Source organism: Chiloscyllium punctatum, chromosome X (genome assembly GCF_047496795.1).
Source record: "Chiloscyllium punctatum isolate Juve2018m chromosome X, sChiPun1.3, whole genome shotgun sequence".
Classification (NCBI taxonomy): domain Eukaryota; kingdom Metazoa; phylum Chordata; class Chondrichthyes; order Orectolobiformes; family Hemiscylliidae; genus Chiloscyllium; species Chiloscyllium punctatum.
Genome location: NC_092791.1, coordinates 32,984,156 through 33,007,655, shown reverse-complemented (window position 1 = coordinate 33,007,655; position 23,500 = coordinate 32,984,156). Strand labels below are relative to the sequence as shown.

Genomic DNA, 23,500 nt, shown 5'->3' with positions numbered 1-23,500 from the left:
CCCACTCTCTCTCTCTCACACACACCCTTTCCCCACTCTCTCTCTCACACACACCCTTTCCCCACTCTCTATCTCACACACCCTTTCCCCAATCTCTCTCTCACTCACACACCCTTTCCCCACTCTCTCTCTCACACACACCTTTCCCCACTCTCTCTCTCTCTCTCGAACACACACAACTTTCCCCACTCTCTCGCTCTCACACACACACCTTTCCCCACTCTCTCTCTCTCTCACACACACCTTTCCCCACTCTCTCTCTCTCTCACACACAACTTTCCCCACTCTCTCTCTCTCTCACACACACCTTTCCCCACTCTCTCTCTCTCTCACACACACCTTTCCCCACTCTCTCTCTCTCTCACACACACCTTTCCCCACTCATTCTCGCTCTCACACACACCCTTTCCCCACTCTCTCTCACACACACCCTATCCCACTCTCTCTCACACACACCCTTTCCCCACTCTCTCTCTCACACACCCCTTCCCCACTCTCTCTCTCTCACACACCCTTTCCCCACTCTCTCTCGCTCTCACACACACCTTTCCCCACTCTCTCTCGCTCTCACACTCACCTTTCCCCACTTTCTCTCTCTCTCACACACACCCTTTCCCCACCCTCTCTCTCTCACACACACCCTTTCCCCACTCTCTCCCTCACACACATACCCTTTCCCCACTCTCTCCCCCTCAAACACACCTTTCCCCACTCTCTCTCTCTCACGCACACACCGTTTCCCCACTCTCTATCTCTCTCAAACACCGTTTCCGCACTCTCTCTCTCACACACACCTTTCCCCACTTTCTCTTTCTCTCACACACACCCTTTCCCCACTCTCTCACACACACCCTTTCCCCACTCTCTCACACACACCCTTTCCCCACTCTCTCACACACACCCTTTCCCCACTCTCTCACTCACACACCCTTTCCCCACTCTCTCACTCACACACCCTTTCCCCACTCTCTCTCACACACACCCTTTCCCCACTCTCTCTCACACACACACCCTTTCCCCACTCTCTCTCTCACACACACCCTTTCCCCACTCTCTCTCTCACACACCCTTACCCCACTCTCTCTCACACACACCCTATCCCCACTCTCTCTCTCACACACACACCCTTTCCCCACTCTCTCCCTCACACACATACCCTTTCCCCACTCTCTCCCTCTCAAACACACCTTTCCCCACTCTCTCTATCTCACACACACCCTTTCCCCACTCTCTCTCTCTCTCACACACACCCTTTCCCCACTCTCTCTCTCACACACACCTTTCCCCACTCTCTCTCTCTCTCACATACACCGTTTCCCCACTCTCTCTCTCACACACCCTTTCCCCACTCTCTCTCTCTCTCTCACACACCCTTTCCCCACTCTCTCTCTCTCTCACACACCCTTTCCCCACTCTCTCTCTCTCTCACACACCCTTTCCCCATTCTCTCTCTCTCTCACACACCCTTTCCCCACTCTCTCTCTCTCATACACACCCTTTCCCCACTCTCTCTCTCTCACACACACCCTTTCCCCACTCTCTCTCTCACACACACCCTTTCCCCACTCTCTATCTCACACACCCTTTCCCCAATCTCTCTCTCACTCACACACCCTTTCCCCACTCTCTCTCTCACACACACCTTTCCCCACTCTCTCTCTCTCGAACACACACAACTTTCCCCACTCTCTCGCTCTCACACACACACCTTTCCCCACTCTCTCTCTCTCACACACACCTTTCCCCACTCGCTCTCTCTCTCACACACACCTTTCCCCACTCTCTCTCTCTCTCACACACACCTTTCCCCACTCATTCTCGCTCTCACACACACCCTTTCCCCACTCTCTCCCTCACACACATACCCTTTCCCCACTCTCTCCCTCTCAAACACACCTTTCCCCACTCTCTCTCTCTCACGCACACACCGTTTCCCCACTCTCTATCTCTCTCAAACACCGTTTCCGCACTCTCTCTCTCACACACACCTTTCCCCACTTTCTCTTTCTCTCACACACACCCTTTCCCCACTCTCTCACACACACCCTTTCCCCACTCTCTCACACACACCCTTTCCCCACTCTCTCACACACACCCTTTCCCCACTCTCTCACTCACACACCCTTTCCCCACTCTCTCACTCACACACCCTTTCCCCACTCTCTCTCACACACACCCTTTCCCCACTCTCTCTCACACACACCCTTTCCCCACTCTCTCTCACACACACACCCTTTCCCCACTCTCTCTCTCACACACACACCCTTTCCCCACTCTCTCTCTCACACCCCCTTTCCCCACTCTCTCTCTCTCTCTCACACCCACCCTTTCCCCACTCTCTCTCTCACACACACACCCTTTCCCCACTCTCTCTCACACACACCCTTTCCCCACTCTCTCTCTCTCTCTCTCACACACCCTTTCCCCACTCACTCTCTCTCAAACACACTCTTTCCCCACTCTCTCTCTCTCTCACACACACCCTTTCCCCACTCTCTCTCTCTCACACCCTTTCCCCACTCTCTCTCACACACACACACACCTTTCCCCACTCTCTCACTCTCACACACACCTTTCCCCACTCTCTCTCACTCTCACACACACCTTTCCCCACTCTCTCTCACTCTCACACACACCTTTCCCCACTCTCTCTCACTCTCACACACACCTTTCCCCACTCTCTCGCTCTCACACACACCTTTCACCACTCTCTCGCTCTCACACACACCCTTTCCCCACTCTCTCTCTCACACACACTCTTTCCCCACTCTCTCTCTCTCTCACACACACACCCTTTCCCCACTCTCTCTCACACACACACACCCTTTCCCCACTCTCTCTCACACACACACACCCTTTCCCCACTCTCTCTCACACACACACCTTTCCCCACTCTCTCTCTCTCTCACACACACACACCCTTTCCCCACTCTCTCTCACACACACACACACCCTTTCCCCACTCTCTCTCACACACACACACCCTTTCCCCACTCTCTCTCTCACACACACACCCTTTCCCCACTCTCTCTCTCTCTCACACACACCCTTTCCCCACTCTCTCTCTCTCACACACACACACCCTTTCCCCACTCTCTCTCACACACACACCCTTTCCCCACTCTCTCTCACACACACACCCTTTCCCCACTCTCTCTCACACACACCCTTTTCCCACTCTCTCTCTCTCACACACACCCTTTCCCCACTCTCTCTCTCTCTCTCACACACACCCTTTCCCCACTCTCTCTCTCTCTCTCACACACACCCCTTTCCCCACTCTCTCTCTCTCACACACACACCTTTCCCCACTCTCTCTCCCTCTCTCTCGCTCTCACACACACCTTTCCCCACTCTCTCTCTCTCTCGCTCTCACACACACCTTTCCCCACTCTCTCTCACACACACCTTTCCCCACTCTCTCGCTCTCGCACACACCCTTTCCCCCACTCTCTCTCTCTCGCACACACCCTTTCCCCACTCTCTCTCTCACACACACCCTTTCCCCACTCTCTCTCTCTCGCACACACCCTTTCCCCACTCTCTCTCTCGCACACACACCCTTTCCCCACTTTCTCTCTCTCACACACACCCTTTCCCCACTCTCTCTCTCTCATACACACCCTTTCCGCACTCTCTCTCTCACACACACCTTTCCCCACTCTCTCTCTCACACTCACACACCCTTTCCCCACTCTCTCTCTCTCACACACCCTTTCCCCACTCTCTCTCACTCACACACACCTTTCCCCTCTCTCTCTCTCACACACCCTTTCCCCACTCTCTCTCTCTCTCTCTCACTCACACCCTTTCCCCACTCTCTCTCTCACACACACCGTTTCCCCACTCTCTCTCTCTCACACACCCTTTCCCCACTCTCTCTCTCTCTCACACACACCTTTCCCCACTTTCTCTCTCTCACACACACACACCCTTTCCCCACTCTCTCTCTCACACACACACCCTTTCCCCACTCTCTCTCACACACACACCCTTTCCCCACTCTCTCTCACACACACACCCTTTCCCCACTCTCTCTCACACACACACACCCTTTCCCCACTCTCTCTCTCTCTCACACACACACCTTCCCCAACTTTCTCTCTCTCTCACACACACCCTTTCCCCACTCTCTCTCTCTCTCTCTGTCACACACACCTTTCCCCTCTCTCTCGCACACACACTCCCTTTCCCCACTCTCTCTCACTCTCACACACACCTTTCCCCTCTCTCTCTCTCTCACACACACCTTTCCCCTCTCTCTCTGTCACACACACCTTTCCCCTCTCTCTCACTCTCACACACACCTTTCCCCTCTCTCTCTCTCTCTCACACACCCTTTCCCCACTCTCTCTCTCACACACACCCTTTCCCCACTCTCTCTCTCTCACACAACCTTTCCCCACTCACTCTCTCTCACACACCCTTTCCCCACTCTCTCCCTCTCAAACACACCTTTCCCCACTCTCTCTCTCTCACACGCACCGTTTCCCCACTCTCTCTCTCACACACCCTTTCACCACTCTCTCTGTCTCTCACACACCCTTTCCCCATTCTCTCTCTCTCATACACACCCTTTCCCCACTCTCTCTCTCACTCACACATACCCATTCCCCACTCTCTCTCTCTCTGACACTCACACCCTTTCCCCACACTCTCTCTCTCACACCCTTTCCCCACTTTCTCTTTCTCTCTCACACCCTTTCCCCACTCTCTCTCTCACACACACCCTTTCCCCACCCTCTCTCTCTCACACCCTTTCCCCACTCTCTCTCTCTCTCTCACACCCTTTCCCCACTCTCTCTCTCTCACACACACACACCGTTTCCCCACCCTCTCTCTCGCACACCCCTTTCCCCACTTTGTCTCTCACACTCACACCCCCTTTCCCCACTCACTCTCACACACACACCCTTTCCCCACTCTCTCTCTCACACACACCCTTTCCCCACTCTCTCTCTCACACACACCCTTTCCCCACTCTCTCTCTCACACACACCTTTCCCCACTCATTCTCGCTCTCACACACACCCTTTCCCCACTCTCTCTCACACACACCCTTTCCCCACTGTCTCTCACACACACCCTTTCCCCACTCTCTCTCTCTCTCACACACACACCCTTTCCCCTCTCTCTCTCACACACACACCCTTTCCCCTCTCTCTCTCACACACACACCCTTTCCCCTCTCTCTCTCACACACACAGCCTTTCCCCACTCTCTCTCACTCTCACACACACCTTTCCCCTCTCTCTCTCTCACACACACCCTTTCCCCACTCTCTCTCTCTCACACACCCTTTCCCCACTCTCTCTCTCTCTGACACACACCGTTTCCCCACTCTCTCTCTCACACACACCTTTACCCACTTTCTCTCTCTCTCTCACACACACCCTTTCCCCACTCTCTCTCTCTCGCACACACCCTTTCCCCACTCTCTCTCTCACACACACCCTTTCCCCACTCTCTCTCTCTCGCACACACCCTTTCCCCACTCTCTCTCTCGCACACACACCCTTTCCCCACTTTCTCTCTCTCACACACACCCTTTCCCCACTCTCTCTCTCTCATACACACCCTTTCCGCACTCTCTCTCTCACACACACCTTTCCCCACTCTCTCTCTCACACTCACACACCCTTTCCCCACTCTCTCTCTCTCACACACCCTTTCCCCACTCTCTCTCACTCACACACACCTTTCCCCTCTCTCTCTCTCACACACCCTTTCCCCACTCTCTCTCTCTCTCTCTCACTCACACCCTTTCCCCACTCTCTCTCTCACACACACCGTTTCCCCACTCTCTCTCTCTCACACACCCTTTCCCCACTCTCTCTCTCTCTCACACACACCTTTCCCCACTTTCTCTCTCTCACACACACACACCCTTTCCCCACTCTCTCTCTCACACACACACCCTTTCCCCACTCTCTCTCACACACACACCCTTTCCCCACTCTCTCTCACACACACACCCTTTCCCCACTCTCTCTCACACACACACACCCTTTCCCCACTCTCTCTCTCTCTCTCACACACACACCTTCCCCAACTTTCTCTCTCTCTCACACACACCCTTTCCCCACTCTCTCTCTCTCTCTCTGTCACACACACCTTTCCCCTCTCTCTCGCACACACACTCCCTTTCCCCACTCTCTCTCACTCTCACACACACCTTTCCCCTCTCTCTCTCTCTCACACACACCTTTCCCCTCTCTCTCTGTCACACACACCTTTCCCCTCTCTCTCACTCTCACACACACCTTTCCCCTCTCTCTCTCTCTCTCACACACCCTTTCCCCACTCTCTCTCTCACACACACCCTTTCCCCACTCTCTCTCTCTCACACAACCTTTCCCCACTCACTCTCTCTCACACACCCTTTCCCCACTCTCTCCCTCTCAAACACACCTTTCCCCACTCTCTCTCTCTCACACGCACCGTTTCCCCACTCTCTCTCTCACACACCCTTTCACCACTCTCTCTGTCTCTCACACACCCTTTCCCCATTCTCTCTCTCTCATACACACCCTTTCCCCACTCTCTCTCTCACTCACACATACCCATTCCCCACTCTCTCTCTCTCTGACACTCACACCCTTTCCCCACACTCTCTCTCTCACACCCTTTCCCCACTTTCTCTTTCTCTCTCACACCCTTTCCCCACTCTCTCTCTCACACACACCCTTTCCCCACCCTCTCTCTCTCACACCCTTTCCCCACTCTCTCTCTCTCTCTCACACCCTTTCCCCACTCTCTCTCTCTCACACACACACACCGTTTCCCCACCCTCTCTCTCGCACACCCCTTTCCCCACTTTGTCTCTCACACTCACACCCCCTTTCCCCACTCACTCTCACACACACACCCTTTCCCCACTCTCTCTCTCACACACACCCTTTCCCCACTCTCTCTCTCACACACACCCTTTCCCCACTCTCTCTCTCACACACACCTTTCCCCACTCATTCTCGCTCTCACACACACCCTTTCCCCACTCTCTCTCACACACACCCTTTCCCCACTGTCTCTCACACACACCCTTTCCCCACTCTCTCTCTCTCTCACACACACACCCTTTCCCCTCTCTCTCTCACACACACACCCTTTCCCCTCTCTCTCTCACACACACAGCCTTTCCCCACTCTCTCTCACTCTCACACACACCTTTCCCCTCTCTCTCTCTCACACACACCCTTTCCCCACTCTCTCTCTCTCACACACCCTTTCCCCACTCTCTCTCTCTCTGACACACACCGTTTCCCCACTCTCTCTCTCACACACACCTTTACCCACTTTCTCTCTCTCTCTCACACACACCCTATCCCCACTCTCTCTCTCACACACATACCCTTTCCCCACTCTCTCCCTCTCAAACACACCTTTCCCCACTCTCTCTATCTCACACACCCTTTCCCCACTCTCTCCCTCACACACATACCCTTTCCCCACTCTCTCCCTCTCAAACACACCTTTCCCCACTCTCTCTATCTCACACACACCCTTTCCCCACTCTCTCTCTCTCTCACACACACCGTTTCCCCACTCTCTCTCTCTCACACACCCTTTCCCCACTCTCTCTCTCACACACACCTTTCCCCACTCTCTCTCTCTCTCACACACACCGTTTCCCCACTCTCTCTCTCTCTGACACACACCGTTTCCCCACTCTCTCTCTCACACACACCTTTACCCACTTTCTCTCTCTCTCTCACACACACCCTATCCCCACTCTCTCTCTCACACACATACCCTTTCCCCACTCTCTCCCTCTCAAACACACCCTTTGCCCACTCTCTCCCTCTCAAACACACCTTTCCCCACTCTCTCCCTCTCAAACACACCTTTCCCCACTCTCCCTCTCAAACACACCTTTCCCCACTCTCTCTATCTCACACACACCCTTTCCCCACTCTCTCCCTCTCAAACACACCTTTCCCCACTCTCTCTATCTCACACACACCCTTTCCCCACTCTCTCTCTCTCTTACACACACCCTTTCCCCACTCTCTCTCTCACACACACCTTTCCCCACTCTCTCTCTCACATACACCGTTTCCCCACTCTCTCTCTCTCACACCCTTTCCCCACTCTCTCTCTCTCACACACCCTTTCCCTACTCTCTCTCTCTCACACACCCTTTCCCCACTCTCTCTCTCTCACACACCCTTTCCCCATTCTCTCTCTCTCTCACACACCCTTTCCCCACTCTCTCTCTCTCATACACTCCCTTTCCCCACTCTCTCTCTCTCATACACTCCCTTTCCCCACTCTCTCTCTCTCACACACACCCTTTCCCCACTCTCTCTCTCACACACACCCTTTCCCCACTCTCTCTCTCACACACACCCTTTCCCCACTCTCTCTCTCACACACACCCTTTCCCCACTCTCTATCTCACACACCCTTTCCCCAATCTCTCTCTCACTCACACACCCTTTCCCCACTCTCTCTCTCACACACACCCTTTCCCCACTCTCTCTCTCACACACACCCTTTCCCCACTCTCTCTCTCACACACACCCTTTCCCCACTCTCTATCTCACACACCCTTTCCCCAATCTCTCTCTCACTCACACACCCTTTCCCCACCCTCTCTCTCACACACACCTTTCCCCACCCTCTCTCTCACACACACCTTTCCCCACTCATTCTCGCTCTCACACACACCCTTTCCCCACTCTCTCTCACACACACCCCTTCCCCACTCTCTCTCTCTCACACACCCTTTCCCCACTTTCTCTCTCTCACACACCCTTTCCCCACTCTCTCTCGCTCTCACACACACCTTTCCCCACTCTCTCTCGCTCTCACACTCACCTTTCCCCACTTTCTCTCTCTCTCACACACACCCTTTCCCCACCCTCTCTCTCTCACACTCACCCTTTCCCCACTCTCTCCCTCACACACATACCCTTTCCCCACTCTCTCCCTCTCAAACACACCTTTCCCCACTCTCTCCCTCTCAAACACACCTTTCCCCACTCTCTCTCTCTCACGCACACACCGTTTCCCCACTCTCTATCTCTCTCAAACACCGTTTCCGCACTCTCTCTCTCACACACACCTTTCCCCACTTTCTCTTTCTCTCACACACACCCTTTCCCCACTCTCTCTCACACACACCCTTTCCCCACTCTCTCTCTCACACACCCTTTCCCCACTCTCTCTCACACACACCCTTTCCCCACTCTCTCTCACACACACCCTTTCCCCACTCTCTCTCTCACACACCCTTTCCCCACTGTCTCTCACACACACACACACCCTTTCCCCACTCTCTCTCACACACACACCCTTTCCCCACTCTCTCTCACACACACACCCTTTCCCCACTCTCTATCTCACACACCCTTTCCCCAATCTCTCTCTCACTCACACACCCTTTCCCCACTCTCTCTCTCACACACACCTTTCCCCACTCTCTCTCTCTCTCGAACACACACAACTTTCCCCACTCTCTCGCTCTCACACACACACACCTTTCCCCACTCTCTCTCTCTCTCACACACACCTTTCCCCACTCTCTCTCTCTCTCACACACACCTTTCCCCACTCTCTCTCTCTCTCACACACACCTTTCCCCACTCTCTCTCTCTCTCACACACACCTTTCCCCACTCATTCTCGCTCTCACACACACCCTTTCACCACTCTCTCTCACACACACCCCTTCCCCACTCTCTCTCTCTCACACACCCCTTCCCCACTCTCTCTCTCTCACACACCCTTTCCCCACTCTCTCTCTCTCATACACACCCTTTCCGCACTCTCTCTCTCTCATTCACACCCTTTCCCCACTCTCTCTCTCACACACACCCTTTCCCCACTCTCTCTCTCTCATACACACCCTTTCCGCACTCTCTCTCTCACACACACCTTTCCCCACTCTCTCTCTCACACTCACACACCCTTTCCCCACTCTCTCTCTCACACACCCTTTCCCCACTCTCTCTCACTCACACACACCTTTCCCCTCTCTCTCTCTCACACACCCTTTCCCCACTCTCTCTCTCTCTCTCTCACTCACACCCTTTCCCCACTCTCTCTCTCACACACACCGTTTCCCCACTCTCTCTCTCTCACACACCCTTTCCCCACTCTCTCTCTCTCACACACACACCTTTCCCCACTTTCTCTCTCTCACACACACACACCCTTTCCCCACTCTCTCTCACACACACACCCTTTCCCCACTCTCTCTCACACACACACCCTTACCCCACTCTCTCTCACACACACACCCTTTCCCCACTCTCTCTCACACACACACCCTTTCCCCACTCTCTCTCACACACACACCCTTTCCCCACTCTCTCTCTCTCACACACCCTTTCCCCACTCTCTCTCTCTCACACACACACCTTTCCCCACTTTCTCTCTCTCTCACACACACCCTTTCCCCACTCTCTCTCTCTCACACACCCTTTCCCCACTCTCTCTCTCTCACACACACACCTTTCCCCACTTTCTCTCTCTCTCACACACACCCTTTCCCCACTCTCTCTCTCTCTCTCTGTCACACACACCTTTCCCCTCTCTCTCGCACACACACTCCCTTTCCCCACACTCTCTCACTCTCACACACACCTTTCCCCTCTCTCTCTCTCACACACACCTTTCCCCTCTCTCTCTGTCACACACACCTTTCCCCCCTCTCTCACTCTCACACACACCTTTCCCCTCTCTCTCTCTCTCTCACACACCCTTTCCCCACTCTCTCTCTCTCACACACCCTTTCCCCACTCTCTCTCTCTCACACACCCTTTCCCCACTCTCTCTCTCTCACACACCCTTTCCCCACTCTCTCTCTCTCACACACCCTTTCCCCACACTCTCTCCCTCTCAAACACACCTTTCCCCACTCTCTCTCTCTCACACACACCGTTTCCCCACTCTCTCTCTCACACACCCTTTCACCACTCTCTCTGTCTCTCACACACCCTTTCCCCATTCTCTCTCTCTCATACACACCCTTTCCCCACTCTCTCTCTCACTCACACATACCCATTCCCCACTCTCTCTCTCTCTGACACCCACACCCTTTCCACACACTCTCTCTCTCACACCCTTTCCCCACTCTCTCTCTCTCTCACACCCTTTCCCCCACTCTCTCTCTCTCACACCCTTTCCCCACTCTCTCTCTCTCACACCCTTTCCCCACTCTCTCTCTCTCTCACACACACACCCTTTCCCCCACTCTCTCTCTCACACACACACATCCTTTCCCACTTTCTCTTTCTCTCTCACACCCTTTCCCCACTCTCTCTCACACACACCCTTTCCCCACCCTCTCTCTCTCACACCCTTTCCCCACTCTCTCTCTCTCTCTCACACCCTTTCCCCACTCTCTCTCTCTCACACACACACACCGTTTCCCCACCCTCTCTCTCCGCACACCCCTTTCCCCACTTTGTCTCTCACACTCACACCCCCTTTCCCCACTCTCTCTCACACACACACCCTTTCCCCACTCTCTCTCTCACACACCCTTTCCCCACTCTCTCTCTCACACACACCTTTCCCCACTCATTCTCGCTCTCACACACACCCTTTCCCCACTCTCTCTCACACACACCCTTTCCCCACTCTCTCTCACACACACCCTTTCCCCACTCTCTCTCACACACACCCTTTCCCACTCTCTCTCACACACACCCTTTCCCCACTCTCTCTCACACACACACCCTTTCCCCTCTCTCTCACACTCACCCACTCACACAGCCTTTCCCCACTCTCTCTCACTCTCACACACACCTTTCCCCTCTCTCTCTCTCACACACACCCTTTCCCCACTCTCTCTCTCTCACACACCCTTTCCCCACTCTCTCTCTCTCTGACACACACCGTTTCCCCCACTCTCTCTCTCACACACACACCTTTACCCACTTCTCTCTCTCTCTCACACACACCCTATCCCCACTCTCTCTCTCACACACATACCCTTTCCCCACTCTCTCCCTCTCAAACACACCTTTCCCCACTCTCTCTATCTCACACACCCTTTCCCCACTCTCTCTCTCTCTCACACACACCCTTTCCCCACACTCTCTCCTCTCACACTCACACACACCCTTTCCCCACTCTCTCTCTCACACACACCCTTTCCCCACTCTCTCTCTCACACACACCCTTTCCCCACTCTCTCTCTCACACACACCCTTTCCCCACTCTCTCTCTCTCACACACACCCTTTCCCCACTCTCTCTCACACACACCCTATCCCCACTCTCTCTCTCACACACATACCCTTTCCCCACTCTCTCCCTCTCAAACACACCTTTCCCCACTCTCTCTATCTCACACACACCCTTTCCCCACTCTCTCTCTCTCTCTCACACACACAACCGTTTCCCCACTCTCTCTCTCTCACACACCCTTTCCCCACTCTCTCTCTCACAACACACCTTTCCCCACTCTCTCTCTCACACACACCTTTCCCCACTCTCTCTATCTCACACACACCCCTTTCCCCACTCTCTCTCTCTCTCTCACACACCGTTTCCCCACTCTCTCTCACACACCCTTTCCCCACTCTCTCTCTCTCTGACCCACACCGTTTCCCCACTCTCTCTCTCACACACACCTTTACCCCACTTTCTCTCTCTCTCTCACACACACCCTATCCCCACTCTCTCTCTCACACACCCTTACCCCACTCTCTCTCACACACACCCTATCCCCCACTCTCTCTCTCACACACACACCCTTTCCCCACTCTCTCCCTCACACACATACCCTTTCCCCACTCTCTCCCTCTCAAACACACCTTTCCCCACTCTCTCTCTCTCACGCACACACCGTTTCCCCCACTCTCTATCTCTCTCAAACACCGTTTCCGCACTCTCTCTCTCACACACACCTTTCCCCACTTTCTCTTTCTCTCACACACAACCCATTCCCCACACTCTCACACACACACCCTTTCCCCACTCTCTCACACACACCCTTTCCCCACTCTCTCACACACACCCTTTCCCCACTCTCTCACTCACACACCCCTTTCCCCACTCACTCACTCACACACACCTTTCCCCACTCTCTCACTCACAACACCCTTTCCCCACTCCTCACACTCACACACCCCTTTCCCCACTCTCTCACTCACACACCCTTTCCCCACTCTCTCTCAATCACACACCCTTTCCCCCACTCTCTCTCACACACACCCTTTCCCACTCTCTCTCACACACACCCTTTCCCCCACTCTCTCTCACACACACACCCTTTCCCCACTCTCTCTCACACACACCCTTTCCCCCACTCTCTCTCACACACACCCTTTCCCCACTCTCTCTCACACACACCCTTTCCCCACTCTCTCTCACACACACCCTTCCCCACTCTCTCTCTCACACACCCTTCCCCACTCTCTCTCACACACCCTTTCCCCACTGTCTCTCTCACACACACACCCTTTCCCCACTCTCTCTCTCACACACACACCCTTTCCCCACTCTCTCTCACACACACACCCTTTCCCCACTCTCTCTCTCACACACACCCCTTTCCCCACTCTCTCTCTCGAACACACACACTCTTTCCCCAATCTCTCTCACACACCCTGTCCCCACTCTCTCTCTCTCACACACACACACCCCCTTATCCCCACTCTCTCTCGCTCTCACACACACACACCTTTCCCCACTCTCTCTCGCTCTCACACACACCTTTCCCCACTCTCTCCTCGCTCTCACACTCACCTTTCCCCACTTTCTCTCTCTCTCACACATACCCTTTCCCCACTCTCTCCCTCACACACATACCCTTTCCCCACTCTCTCCCTCTCAAACACACACCCTTTCCCCACTCTCTCCCTCTCAAACACACCTTTCCCCACTCTCTCTCTCTCACGCAACCACACACCGTTTCCCCACTCTCTATCTCTCTCAAACACCGTTTCCGCACTCTCTCTCTCACACACACCTTTCCCCACTTTCTCTTTCTCTCACACACACCCTTTCCCCACTCTCTCACACACACCCTTTCCCCACTCTCTCTCACACACACCCTTTCCCCACTCTCTCTCACACACACCCTTTCCCCACTCTCTCTCACACACACACCCTTTCCCCACTCTCTCACACACACCCCTTTCCCCACTCTCTCACACACACCCTTTCCCCCACTCTCTCACACACACACCCTTTCCCCACTCTCTCACACACACCCTTTCCCCCACTCTCTCTCTCTCACTCACACACACCCTATCCCCACTCTCTCTCTCTCACACACACCCTTTCCCCTCTCTCTCTCACACACACACCCTTTCCCCACTCTCTCTCTCTCTCTCACACACACCCTTTCCACCACTCTCTCTCTCACACACACCCTTACCCCACTCTCTCTCTCACACACACCCTTACCCCACTCTCTCTCTCTCTCATGCACACCCTTTCCCCACTCTCTCTCTCTCTCATGCACACCCTTTCCCCACTCTCTCTCTCTCTCATACACACCCCTTCCCCACTCCTCACTCTCTCATACACACCCCTTTCCCCACTCTCTCTCTCTCATACACACCCTTCCCCACTCTCTCTCTCTCACACACCACCCTTCCCCACTCTCCCTCTCACACACACACCCTTTCCCCCACACTCTCTCTCTCCTCACACACACACCCCTTCCCCACTCTCTCTCTCTCAAACACACCCTTTCCCCACCTCTCACTCTCACACACCCCTTCCCCACTCTCTCTCTCACACACACCCCTTTCCCCACTCTCTCACTCTCTCACACCACACACACCCTTTCCCCACTCTCTCTCACTCATACACACCCCTTTCCCCACTCTCTCTCTCTCATACACACCCTTCCCCACTCCTCTCTCTCACTCACACACCCCTTCCCCACTCTCTCTCCTCTCTCTCACACACCCTTTCCCCCACTCTCTCTCTCACAACACACACACCCTTTCCCCACTCTCTCTCACACATACACACCCCCTTTCCCCACTCTCTCTCTCTAACACACACACCTTTCCCCACTCTCTCTCTCTTTCTCACCCACACCCTTTCCCCACACTCTCTCTCTCACACCCACACCCTTGCCCCACACTCTCTCTCTCACACCCTTTCCCCACTCTCTCTCTCACACACACCCTTTCCCCACGCTCTCACACACACACCCTTTCCCCACTCTCTCACACACACACACACCCTTTCCCCACTCTCTCTCTCACACACACACACCCTTTCCCCACTCTCTCTCTCACACACCCCCTTTCCCCACTCTCTCTCACCCACACCCTTTCCCCACTCTCTCTCACACACACCTTCCCCCACACTCTCTCTCTCACACCCACACCCTTTCCCCACACTCTCTCTCTCACACCCACACCCTTTCCCCACACTCTCTCTCTCACACCCTTTCCCCACTCTCTCTCTCACACACCCTTTCCCCACTCTCTCTCTCACACACCCTTTCCCCACTCTCTCTCTCACACACACACCTTTACCCACTCTCTCTCACACACACCTTTCCCCACACTCTCTCTCTCACACCCTTTCCCCACACTCTCTCTCACATCCTTTCCCCATTCTCTCTCTCTCTCACACACACACCCTTTCCCCACTCGCTCTCACACACACACACACCCTTCCCCCCCTCTCACACACACACACCTTTCCCCACTCTCTCTCTCTCTCGAACACACACACCCTTTCCCCACTCTCTCTCACACAACCACCCTTTCCCCACTCTCTCACTCACACACCCTTTCCCCACTCTCTCTCTCACACACACACCTTTCCCCACTCTCTCTCTCTCACACCCTTTCCCCACTCTCTCTCTCACACACACCCTTTCCCCACTCTCTCTCTCACACACACCTTTCCCCACTCTCTCTCTCTCTCACACTCCCTTTCCCCACTCTCTCTCTCACACACCCCTTTCCCCACTCTCTCTCTCACACACACACACCTTTACCCACTCTCTCTCACACACACCTTTCCCCACACTCTCTCTCTCACACCCTTTCCCCACACTCTCTCACATCCTTTCCCCATTCTCTCTCTCTCTCACACACACACCCTTTCCCCACTCGCTCTCACACACACACACACCCTTCCCCCCCTCTCACACACACACCTTTCCCCACTCTCTCTCTCTCTCGAACACACACACCCTTTCCCCACTCTCTCTCACACACACCCTTTCCCCACTCACTTCACTCACACACCCTTTCCCCACTCTCTCTCTCACACACACACCTTTCCCCACTCTCTCTCTCACACACCCTTTCCCCACTCTCTCTCACACACACACCCTTCCCCACTCTCTCTCTCACACACACCTTCCCCCACTCTCTCTCTCTCTCACACTCCCTTTCCCCACTCTCTCACTCACACACACCCTTTCCCCACTCTCTCTCTCTCATACACACCCTTCCCCACTCTCTCTCTCTCATACACACCCTTTCCCCACTCTCTCTCTCTCTCTCTCTCACACCCACACCCTTTCCCCCACACTCTCTCTCTCACACCCACACCCTTTCCCTACACTCTCTCTCTCACACCCTTTCCCTACACTCTCTCTCTCACACCCTTTCCCTACACTCTCTCTCTCACACCCTTTCCCCACTCTCTCTCTCACACACCCTTTCCCCACTCTCTCTCTCTCACACACACACCCTTCCCCACTCACTCTCTCTCTCACACACACACCTTTCCCCACACTCTCTCTCTCACACCCTTTCCCCACACTCTCTCTCACACCCTTTCCCCCACACTCTCTCTCACACCCTTTCCCCACACTCTCTCTCACACCCTTTCCCCACACTCTCTCTCTCACACATCCTTTCCCCATTCTCTGTCTCTCTCACACACACACCCTTTCCCCACTCTCACACACACACCTTTCCCCACTCTCTCTCTCTCTCTCGAACACACACAACTTTCCCCACTCTCTCTCTCTCTCACACACACCTTTCCCCACTCTCTCTCTCACACACCCTTTCCCCACTCTCTCTCTCTCACACCCTTTTCCCACTCTCTCTCTCACACACACCCTTTCCCCACTCTCTCTCTCTCACACACACCTTTCCCCACTCTCTCTCTCTCACACACACCCTTTCCCCACTCTCTCTCTCTCACACACCCTTTCCCCACTCTCTCTCTGTCACACACACCTTTCCCCACTCTCTCTCACACCCACACCCTTTCCCTACACTCTCTCTCTCACACCCTTTCCCCACTCTCTCTCTCTCTCTCTCTCACACACACCTTTCCCCACTCACTCTCTCTCTCTCACACACACCTTTCCCCACACTCTCTCTCTCACACCCTTTCCCCACTCTCTCTCTCACACACCCTTTCCCCACTCTCTCTCTCACACACCCTTTCCCCACTCTCTCTCTCACACACACACCTTTCCCCACTCTCTCTCTCACACACCTTTCCCCACTCTCTCGCTCTCGCACACACCCTTTCCCCACTCTCTCTCTCTCACACACCCTTTCCCCACTCTCTCTCTCTCACACACCCTTTCCCCACTCTCTCTCTCTCACACACCCTTTCCCCACTCTCTCTCTCACACACCCTTTCCCACACTCTCTCTCTCACACACACACCTTTCTCCACTCTCTCTCTCTCACACCCTTTCCCCACTCTCTCTCTCACACACACCCTTTCCCCACTCTCTCTCTCACACACACACCCTTTCCCCACTCTCTCTCTCTCACACACACCTTTCCCCACTCTCTCTCTCTCTCACACTCCCCTTTCCCCCACTCTCTCTCTCTCACACACCCTTTCCCCATTCTCTCTCTCTCATACACACCCTTTCCCCACTCTCTCTCTCTCTCATACACACCATTTCCCCACTCTCTCTCTCTCATACACACCCTTTCCCCACTCTCTCTCTCTCACACACACACCCTTTCCCCACTCTCTCTCTCTCACACACACACCTTTCCCCACTCTCTCTCTCTCTCACACTCTCTTTCCCCACTCTCTCTCTCTCACACCCTTTTCCCCACTCTCTGTCTCTCACACACCCTTTCCCCACTCTCTCTCTCTCACACACCCTTTCCCCATTCTCTCTCTCTCATACACACCCTTTCCCCACTCTCTCTCTCTCTCACACCCTTTCCCCACTCTCTCTCTCTCATACACACCTTTTCCCCACTCATTCTCTCTCACACACCCTTCCCCCCCCCCCTTCTCTCACACCCTTCCCCCCCCCCTTCTCTCACACAGACCCATTCCCCCCATTCCCCCCCCCCCCCCCTCACCCTATGGAGGGGTATGTCTGGTTCCCCTCCCTCAGGGAGATGCTGCTGATGTGAACCTTGCTGTTATTTTCGTTCCCCCACCCCCCCCCACCCCCCCCCACCCCCCCCCACCCCCCCACAGAGGAGCGATACTTTGGCCGTTTGCCGGTGGAATGTGATGCTGGATCCCAGTTGGAGACGATGCCTTATCACAACAAGAGCGTGGAGATCTACTCTCACATGAAACGGCTCTGCCAACTCCCCAAGGGTACGTCACCCACCACTCCCCATTTCACCACAACCACCCCATTCAGTACCCCCAAACCCCCCCACTGTATACCACCTTCCATCAACAGTCAGTGCTGTGGGAGGGTCAGTGCTGTGGGAGGGGTCAGTGCTGTGGGAGGGTCAGTGCTGTGGGAGGGTCAGTGCTGAGGGAGGGTCAGTGCTGAGGGAGGGTCAGTGCTGAGGGAGGGTCAGTGCTGAGCGAGGGTCAGTGCTGAGCGAGGGTCAGTGCTGTGGGAGGGGGGTGCTGTGGGAGGGTCAGTGCTGTGGGAGGGTCAGTGCTGTGGGAGGGTCAGTGCTGAGGGAGGGTCAGTGCTGTGGGAGGGTCAGTGCTGAGGGAGGGTCAGTGCTGAGGGAGGGTCAGTGCTGAGGGAGGGTCAGTGCTGAGGGAGGGGGTGCTGTGGGAGGGTCAGTGTTGAGGGAGTGGGTGCTGTGGGAGGGTCAGTGCTGAGGGAGGGTCAGTGTTGAGGGAGTGGGTGCTGTGGGAGGGTCAGTGCTGAGGGAGTGGGTGCTGTGGGAGGGTCAGTGCTGAGGGAGCAGGCGCTGAGGGAGGGTCAGTGCTGAGGGAGTGGGTGCTGTGGGAGGGTCAGGTGCTGAGGGAGGGTCAGTGCTGAGGGAGTGGGGGCTGTGGGAGGGTCAGTAGTGCAGTTACCCTCCATGTTGAAGGGGTAATTTGCGTGTGCTTGCAGCCCCCCAACATGATGTACAGGATCCCTCTGACTGAGAGCCAGCAGTATGGCTGGTGGCTGCCCCAGGATCCCAATGAGCTCCTTCAGAAAACTGAGCCTTGGACCCGAGTCCACCGTTACCCACTGATGAACAGTGAGATGACACAGTGAGTGAAAGGTCTACCCCAGCCCTGTCCTGTCCTTTCCCCAATCCGGGAGGTGGGAGGTCAGGGTGGGGGTGTGGGGAACTGGGGGGATTCGATCAGGAACAACTCAGCCCATCTGAGCGAGGAGATTCCGGGGAACTGTGCACGGTGCTCCGAGTGTGGGTCTGACCCAGGGAGACCAGGGAACTGTGCACGGTGCTCCGAGTGTGGGTCTGACCGAGGGGAGAGACCGGGGAACTGTGCACGGTGCTCCGAGTGTGGGTCTGACCGAGGGGTGACCGGGGAACTGTGCACGGTGCTCCGAGTGTGGGTCTGACCCAGGGAGACCAGGGAACTGTGCACGGTGCTCCGAGTGTGGGTCTGACCGAGGGGAGAGACCAGGGAACTGTGCACGGTGCTCCGAGTGTGGGTCTGACCGAGGGGAGAGACCGGGGAACTGTGCACGGTGCTCCGAGTGTGTGTCTGACCGAGGGGAGACCGGGGAACTGTGCACGGTGCCCCGAGTGTGGGTCTGACCGAGGGGAGAGACCGAGGGAACTGTGCACGGTGCTCCGAGTGTGGGTCTGACCGGGGGGGAGACCGGGGAACTGTGCACGGTGCTCCGAGTGTGGGTCTGACCGAGGGGAGAGACCGGGGAACTGTGCACGGTGCTCCGAGTGTGGGACTGACCGGGGGGGAGACCGGGGAACTGTGCACGGTGCTCCGAGTGTGGGTCTGACCCAGGGGAGACCGGGGGAACTGTGCACGGTGCTCCGAGTGTGGGTCTGACCCAGGGGAGACCGGGGAACTGTGCACGGTGCTCCGAGTGTGGGTCTGACCGAGGGGTGACCGGGGAACTGTGCACGGTGCTCCGAGTGTGGGTCTGACCCAGGGAGACCAGGGAACTGTGCACGGTGCTCCGAGTGTGGGGTCTGACCGAGGGGAGAGACCAGGGAACTGTGCACGGTGCTCCGAGTGTGGGTCTGACCGAGGGGGAGAGACCGGGGAACTGTGCACGGTGCTCCGAGTGTGGGTCCTGACCGGGGGGAGACCGGGGAACTGTGCACGGTGCTCCGAGTGTGGGTCTGACCGAGGGGAGAGACCGGGGAACTGTGCACGGTGCTCCGAGTGTGGGTCTGACCGAGGGGAGACCGGGGGAACTGTGCACGGTGCCCCGAGTGTGGGTCTGACCGAGGGGAGACCGGGGAACTGTGCACGGTGCTCCGAGTGTGGGTCTGACCGAGGGGAGACCGGGGAACTGTGCACGGTGCTCCGAGTGTGGGTCTGACCGAGGGGAGAGACCGGGGAACTGGAGACCGGGGAACTGTGCACGGTGCTCCGAGTGTGGGTCTAACGGATTGGGGATAAACGGTAGAGGGATGTTGAGAATGTGGTGGAGGAATTTGTTTGGAGTGTGAATCTGACTGAGTGGTCTTGCCCCTCTCCCCCCTCTGCCCCCTCCCACAGGTACGTGGAGAAGATGTTGCTGACCAACCCTGAGTTCTCGTTATTCTGACAGCCTCCCGGTCATCCCCCAGGTTTCTGTCGAGGGCACTGTCCAAAACAGACCATCCACCACAACACTCTGTCTGTCTGTCTCCGTGACTCGCTGTTGGAGGGATCGCAGCGAGACTGGCAGGGTGGGGGTGCTGAAGGGCCTCTCAGGCCGGGGTTCAGCCGAGGCGGGGGGGTGTGTGGGGGTGTGAGGAAACGTGGGGGTGAGTGAAAATGTACATATACCGTTGTGGAAATAAACTGGAAGGGGGGGGGGTCACCGTGTCTGTCTCGTGTTCCTGAGCTGGTCAGGGTGAAACTGTGGATACTACCCTCTACCCCTCACCCGTCCCTGGATCGCAGACACCCCCCCACACACACACACGCTCCCCCTCCCCCCACCCTGAACACTCCCACCCCTCCTGGGTTCTGGGCAACTCGGTGGCAATGCTTTAAGGGGGAGATTTGGGGTCTTCAGAGAGACTGAGAGCGTTTAGTCTTGGCCCCCCTTCCCCGGGGGAGTTGGGTGGGGTTGGGGGGGGGGTATGTGTGGAACAGGTTAAAAGGGGGAGAAGTGGGGGTTGTGAGCGGGGTTGGGGCGATGGGATGGGAGATCAGGAATCTTCAATCTCGGGGCAAAGGGGGTCTCACACAAACAGGAAGAGAGACATGGTCTAGGGATGGGGGTGCTTTTGGAAACACGGGGAGGGGTGAGGGGGTTATTGGAAACGCGGGGAGGGGTGAGGGGGTTATTGGAAACGCGGGGAGGGGTGAGGGGGTTATTGGAAACGTGGGGAGGGGTGAGGGGGTTATTGGAAACACGGGGAGGGGGTGAGGGGGTTATTGGAAACGTGTGGATGGGTGAGGGGGGTTATTGGAAACGCGGGGAGGAGTGAGGGGGTTATTGGAAACGTGTGGATGGGTGAGGGAGTTATTGGAAACGCGGGGAGGAGTGAGGGGGTTATTGGAAACGTGTGGATGGGTGAGGGGGTTATTGGAAACGCGGGGAGGAGTGAGGGGGTTATTGGAAACGTGTGGATGGGTGAGGGGGTTATTGGAAACGCGGGGGAGGGTGAGGGGGTTATTGGAAACGTGTGGATGGGTGAGGGAGTTATTGGAAACGCGGGGAGGAGTGAGGGGGGTTATTGGAAACGTGTGGATGGGTGAGGGGGTTATTGGAAACGTGTGGAGGGTGAAGGGGGTGTATTGGAAAAATGTGGATGGGTGAGGGAGTTATTGGAAACATGTGAATGGGTGAGGGGGTTATTGGAAACGCGGGGAGGAGTGAGGGGGTTATTGGAAACGCGGGGAGGAGTGAGGGGGTTATTGGAAACATGTGGATGGGTGAGGGGGTTATTGGAAACGCGGGGAGGAGTGAGGGGGTTATTGGAAACGTGTGGATGGGTGAGGGGGTTATTGGAAACGTGGGGAGGAGTGAGGGGGTTATTGGAAACGTGTGGAGGGGTGGTGGGGTTATTGGAAACGTGTGGAGGGTGAAGGGGGGTGTATTGGAAACATGTGGATGGGTGAGGGAGTTATTGGAAACGCGGGGAGGAGTGAGGGGGTTATTGGAAACGTGTGGAGGGGTGAGGGGGTTATTGGAAACGCGGGGAGGAGTGAGGGGGGTTATTGGAAACGTGTGGATGGGTGAGGGGGTTATTGGAAACGTGGGGAGGAGTGAGGGGGTTATTGGAAACGTGTGGAGGGTGAAGGGGGTGTATTGGAAACGCGGGGAGGAGTGAGGGGGTTATTGGAAACGTGGATGGGTGAGGGGGTTATTGGAAACGCGGGGAGGAGTGAGGGGGTTATTGGAAACGTGTGGATGGGTGAGGGGGTTATTGGAAACGTGGGGAGGAGTGAGGGGGTTATTGGAAACGTGTGGAGGGTGAAGGGGGTGTATTGGAAACGTGTGGATGGGTGAGGGAGTTATTGGAAACGCGGGGAGGAGTGAGGGGGTGTATTGGAAACATGTGGATGGGTGAGGGGGGGTTATTGGAAACGCGGGGATGGGTGAAGGGGGTTATTGGAAACGCGGGGATGGGTGAGGGGGGTTATTGGAAACGTGGGGAGGAGTGAGGGGGTTATTGGAAACGTGTGGATGGGTGAGGGGGTTATTGGAAACGCGGGGATGGGTGAAGGGGGTTATTGGAAACGCGGGGATGGGTGAGGGGGTTATTGGAAACGCGGGGATGGGTGAAGGGGGTGTATTGGAAACGTGTGGAGGGGTGAGGGGGTTATTGGAAACGCGGGGAGGAGTGAGGGGGTTATTGGAAATGTGTGGAGGGGTGGGTGGGTTATTGGAAACGTGTGGAGGGTGAGGGTTTGGAAACGCGGGGAGGGGTGAGGGGGTGTATTGGAAACACGGGGGAGGGTGAGGGTTTGGAAATGCGGGGAGGGGTGAGGGGGTGTATTGGAAACGCGGGGGAGGGTGAGGGTTTGGAAATGCGGGGAGGGGTGAGGGGGTGTATTGGAAACGTGGGGGGTGGGTGGGGGGCTCTATTGGAAACACGGGGGATAGTTAGGGTTTGGAAACGTGGGGAGGGGTGAGGGGGTTATTGGAAACGCGGGGGGGAGGGTGAGGGTTTGGAAACGTGGGGGAGGGTGAGAGGGTTATTGGAAACGCGGGGGGAGGGTGAGGGTTTGGAAACACGGGGAGGGGTGAGAGGGTTATTGGAAACGCGGGGAGGGGTGAGGGGG

At 55.8% G+C, this 23,500-nt stretch overlaps 1 protein-coding gene across 1 annotated transcript in view; it reads left to right on the top strand.

The window, feature by feature from the left end:
* The window catches only part of LOC140471108 (uncharacterized), a 29,725-nt gene extending 8,791 nt beyond the window's left edge, over nucleotides 1-20,934 (top strand). Inside the window, exons 3-5 of the mRNA XM_072566990.1 lie at nucleotides 18,353-18,478; nucleotides 19,186-19,330; nucleotides 20,777-20,934. Coding sequence (XP_072423091.1) covers nucleotides 18,353-18,478; nucleotides 19,186-19,330; nucleotides 20,777-20,825 — 320 coding nt within the window. The 3' untranslated portion in view covers nucleotides 20,826-20,934. The remainder of the gene's footprint in view (nucleotides 1-18,352; nucleotides 18,479-19,185; nucleotides 19,331-20,776) is intronic.
* The last annotated feature ends 2,566 nt before the right edge of the window (nucleotides 20,935-23,500 follow it).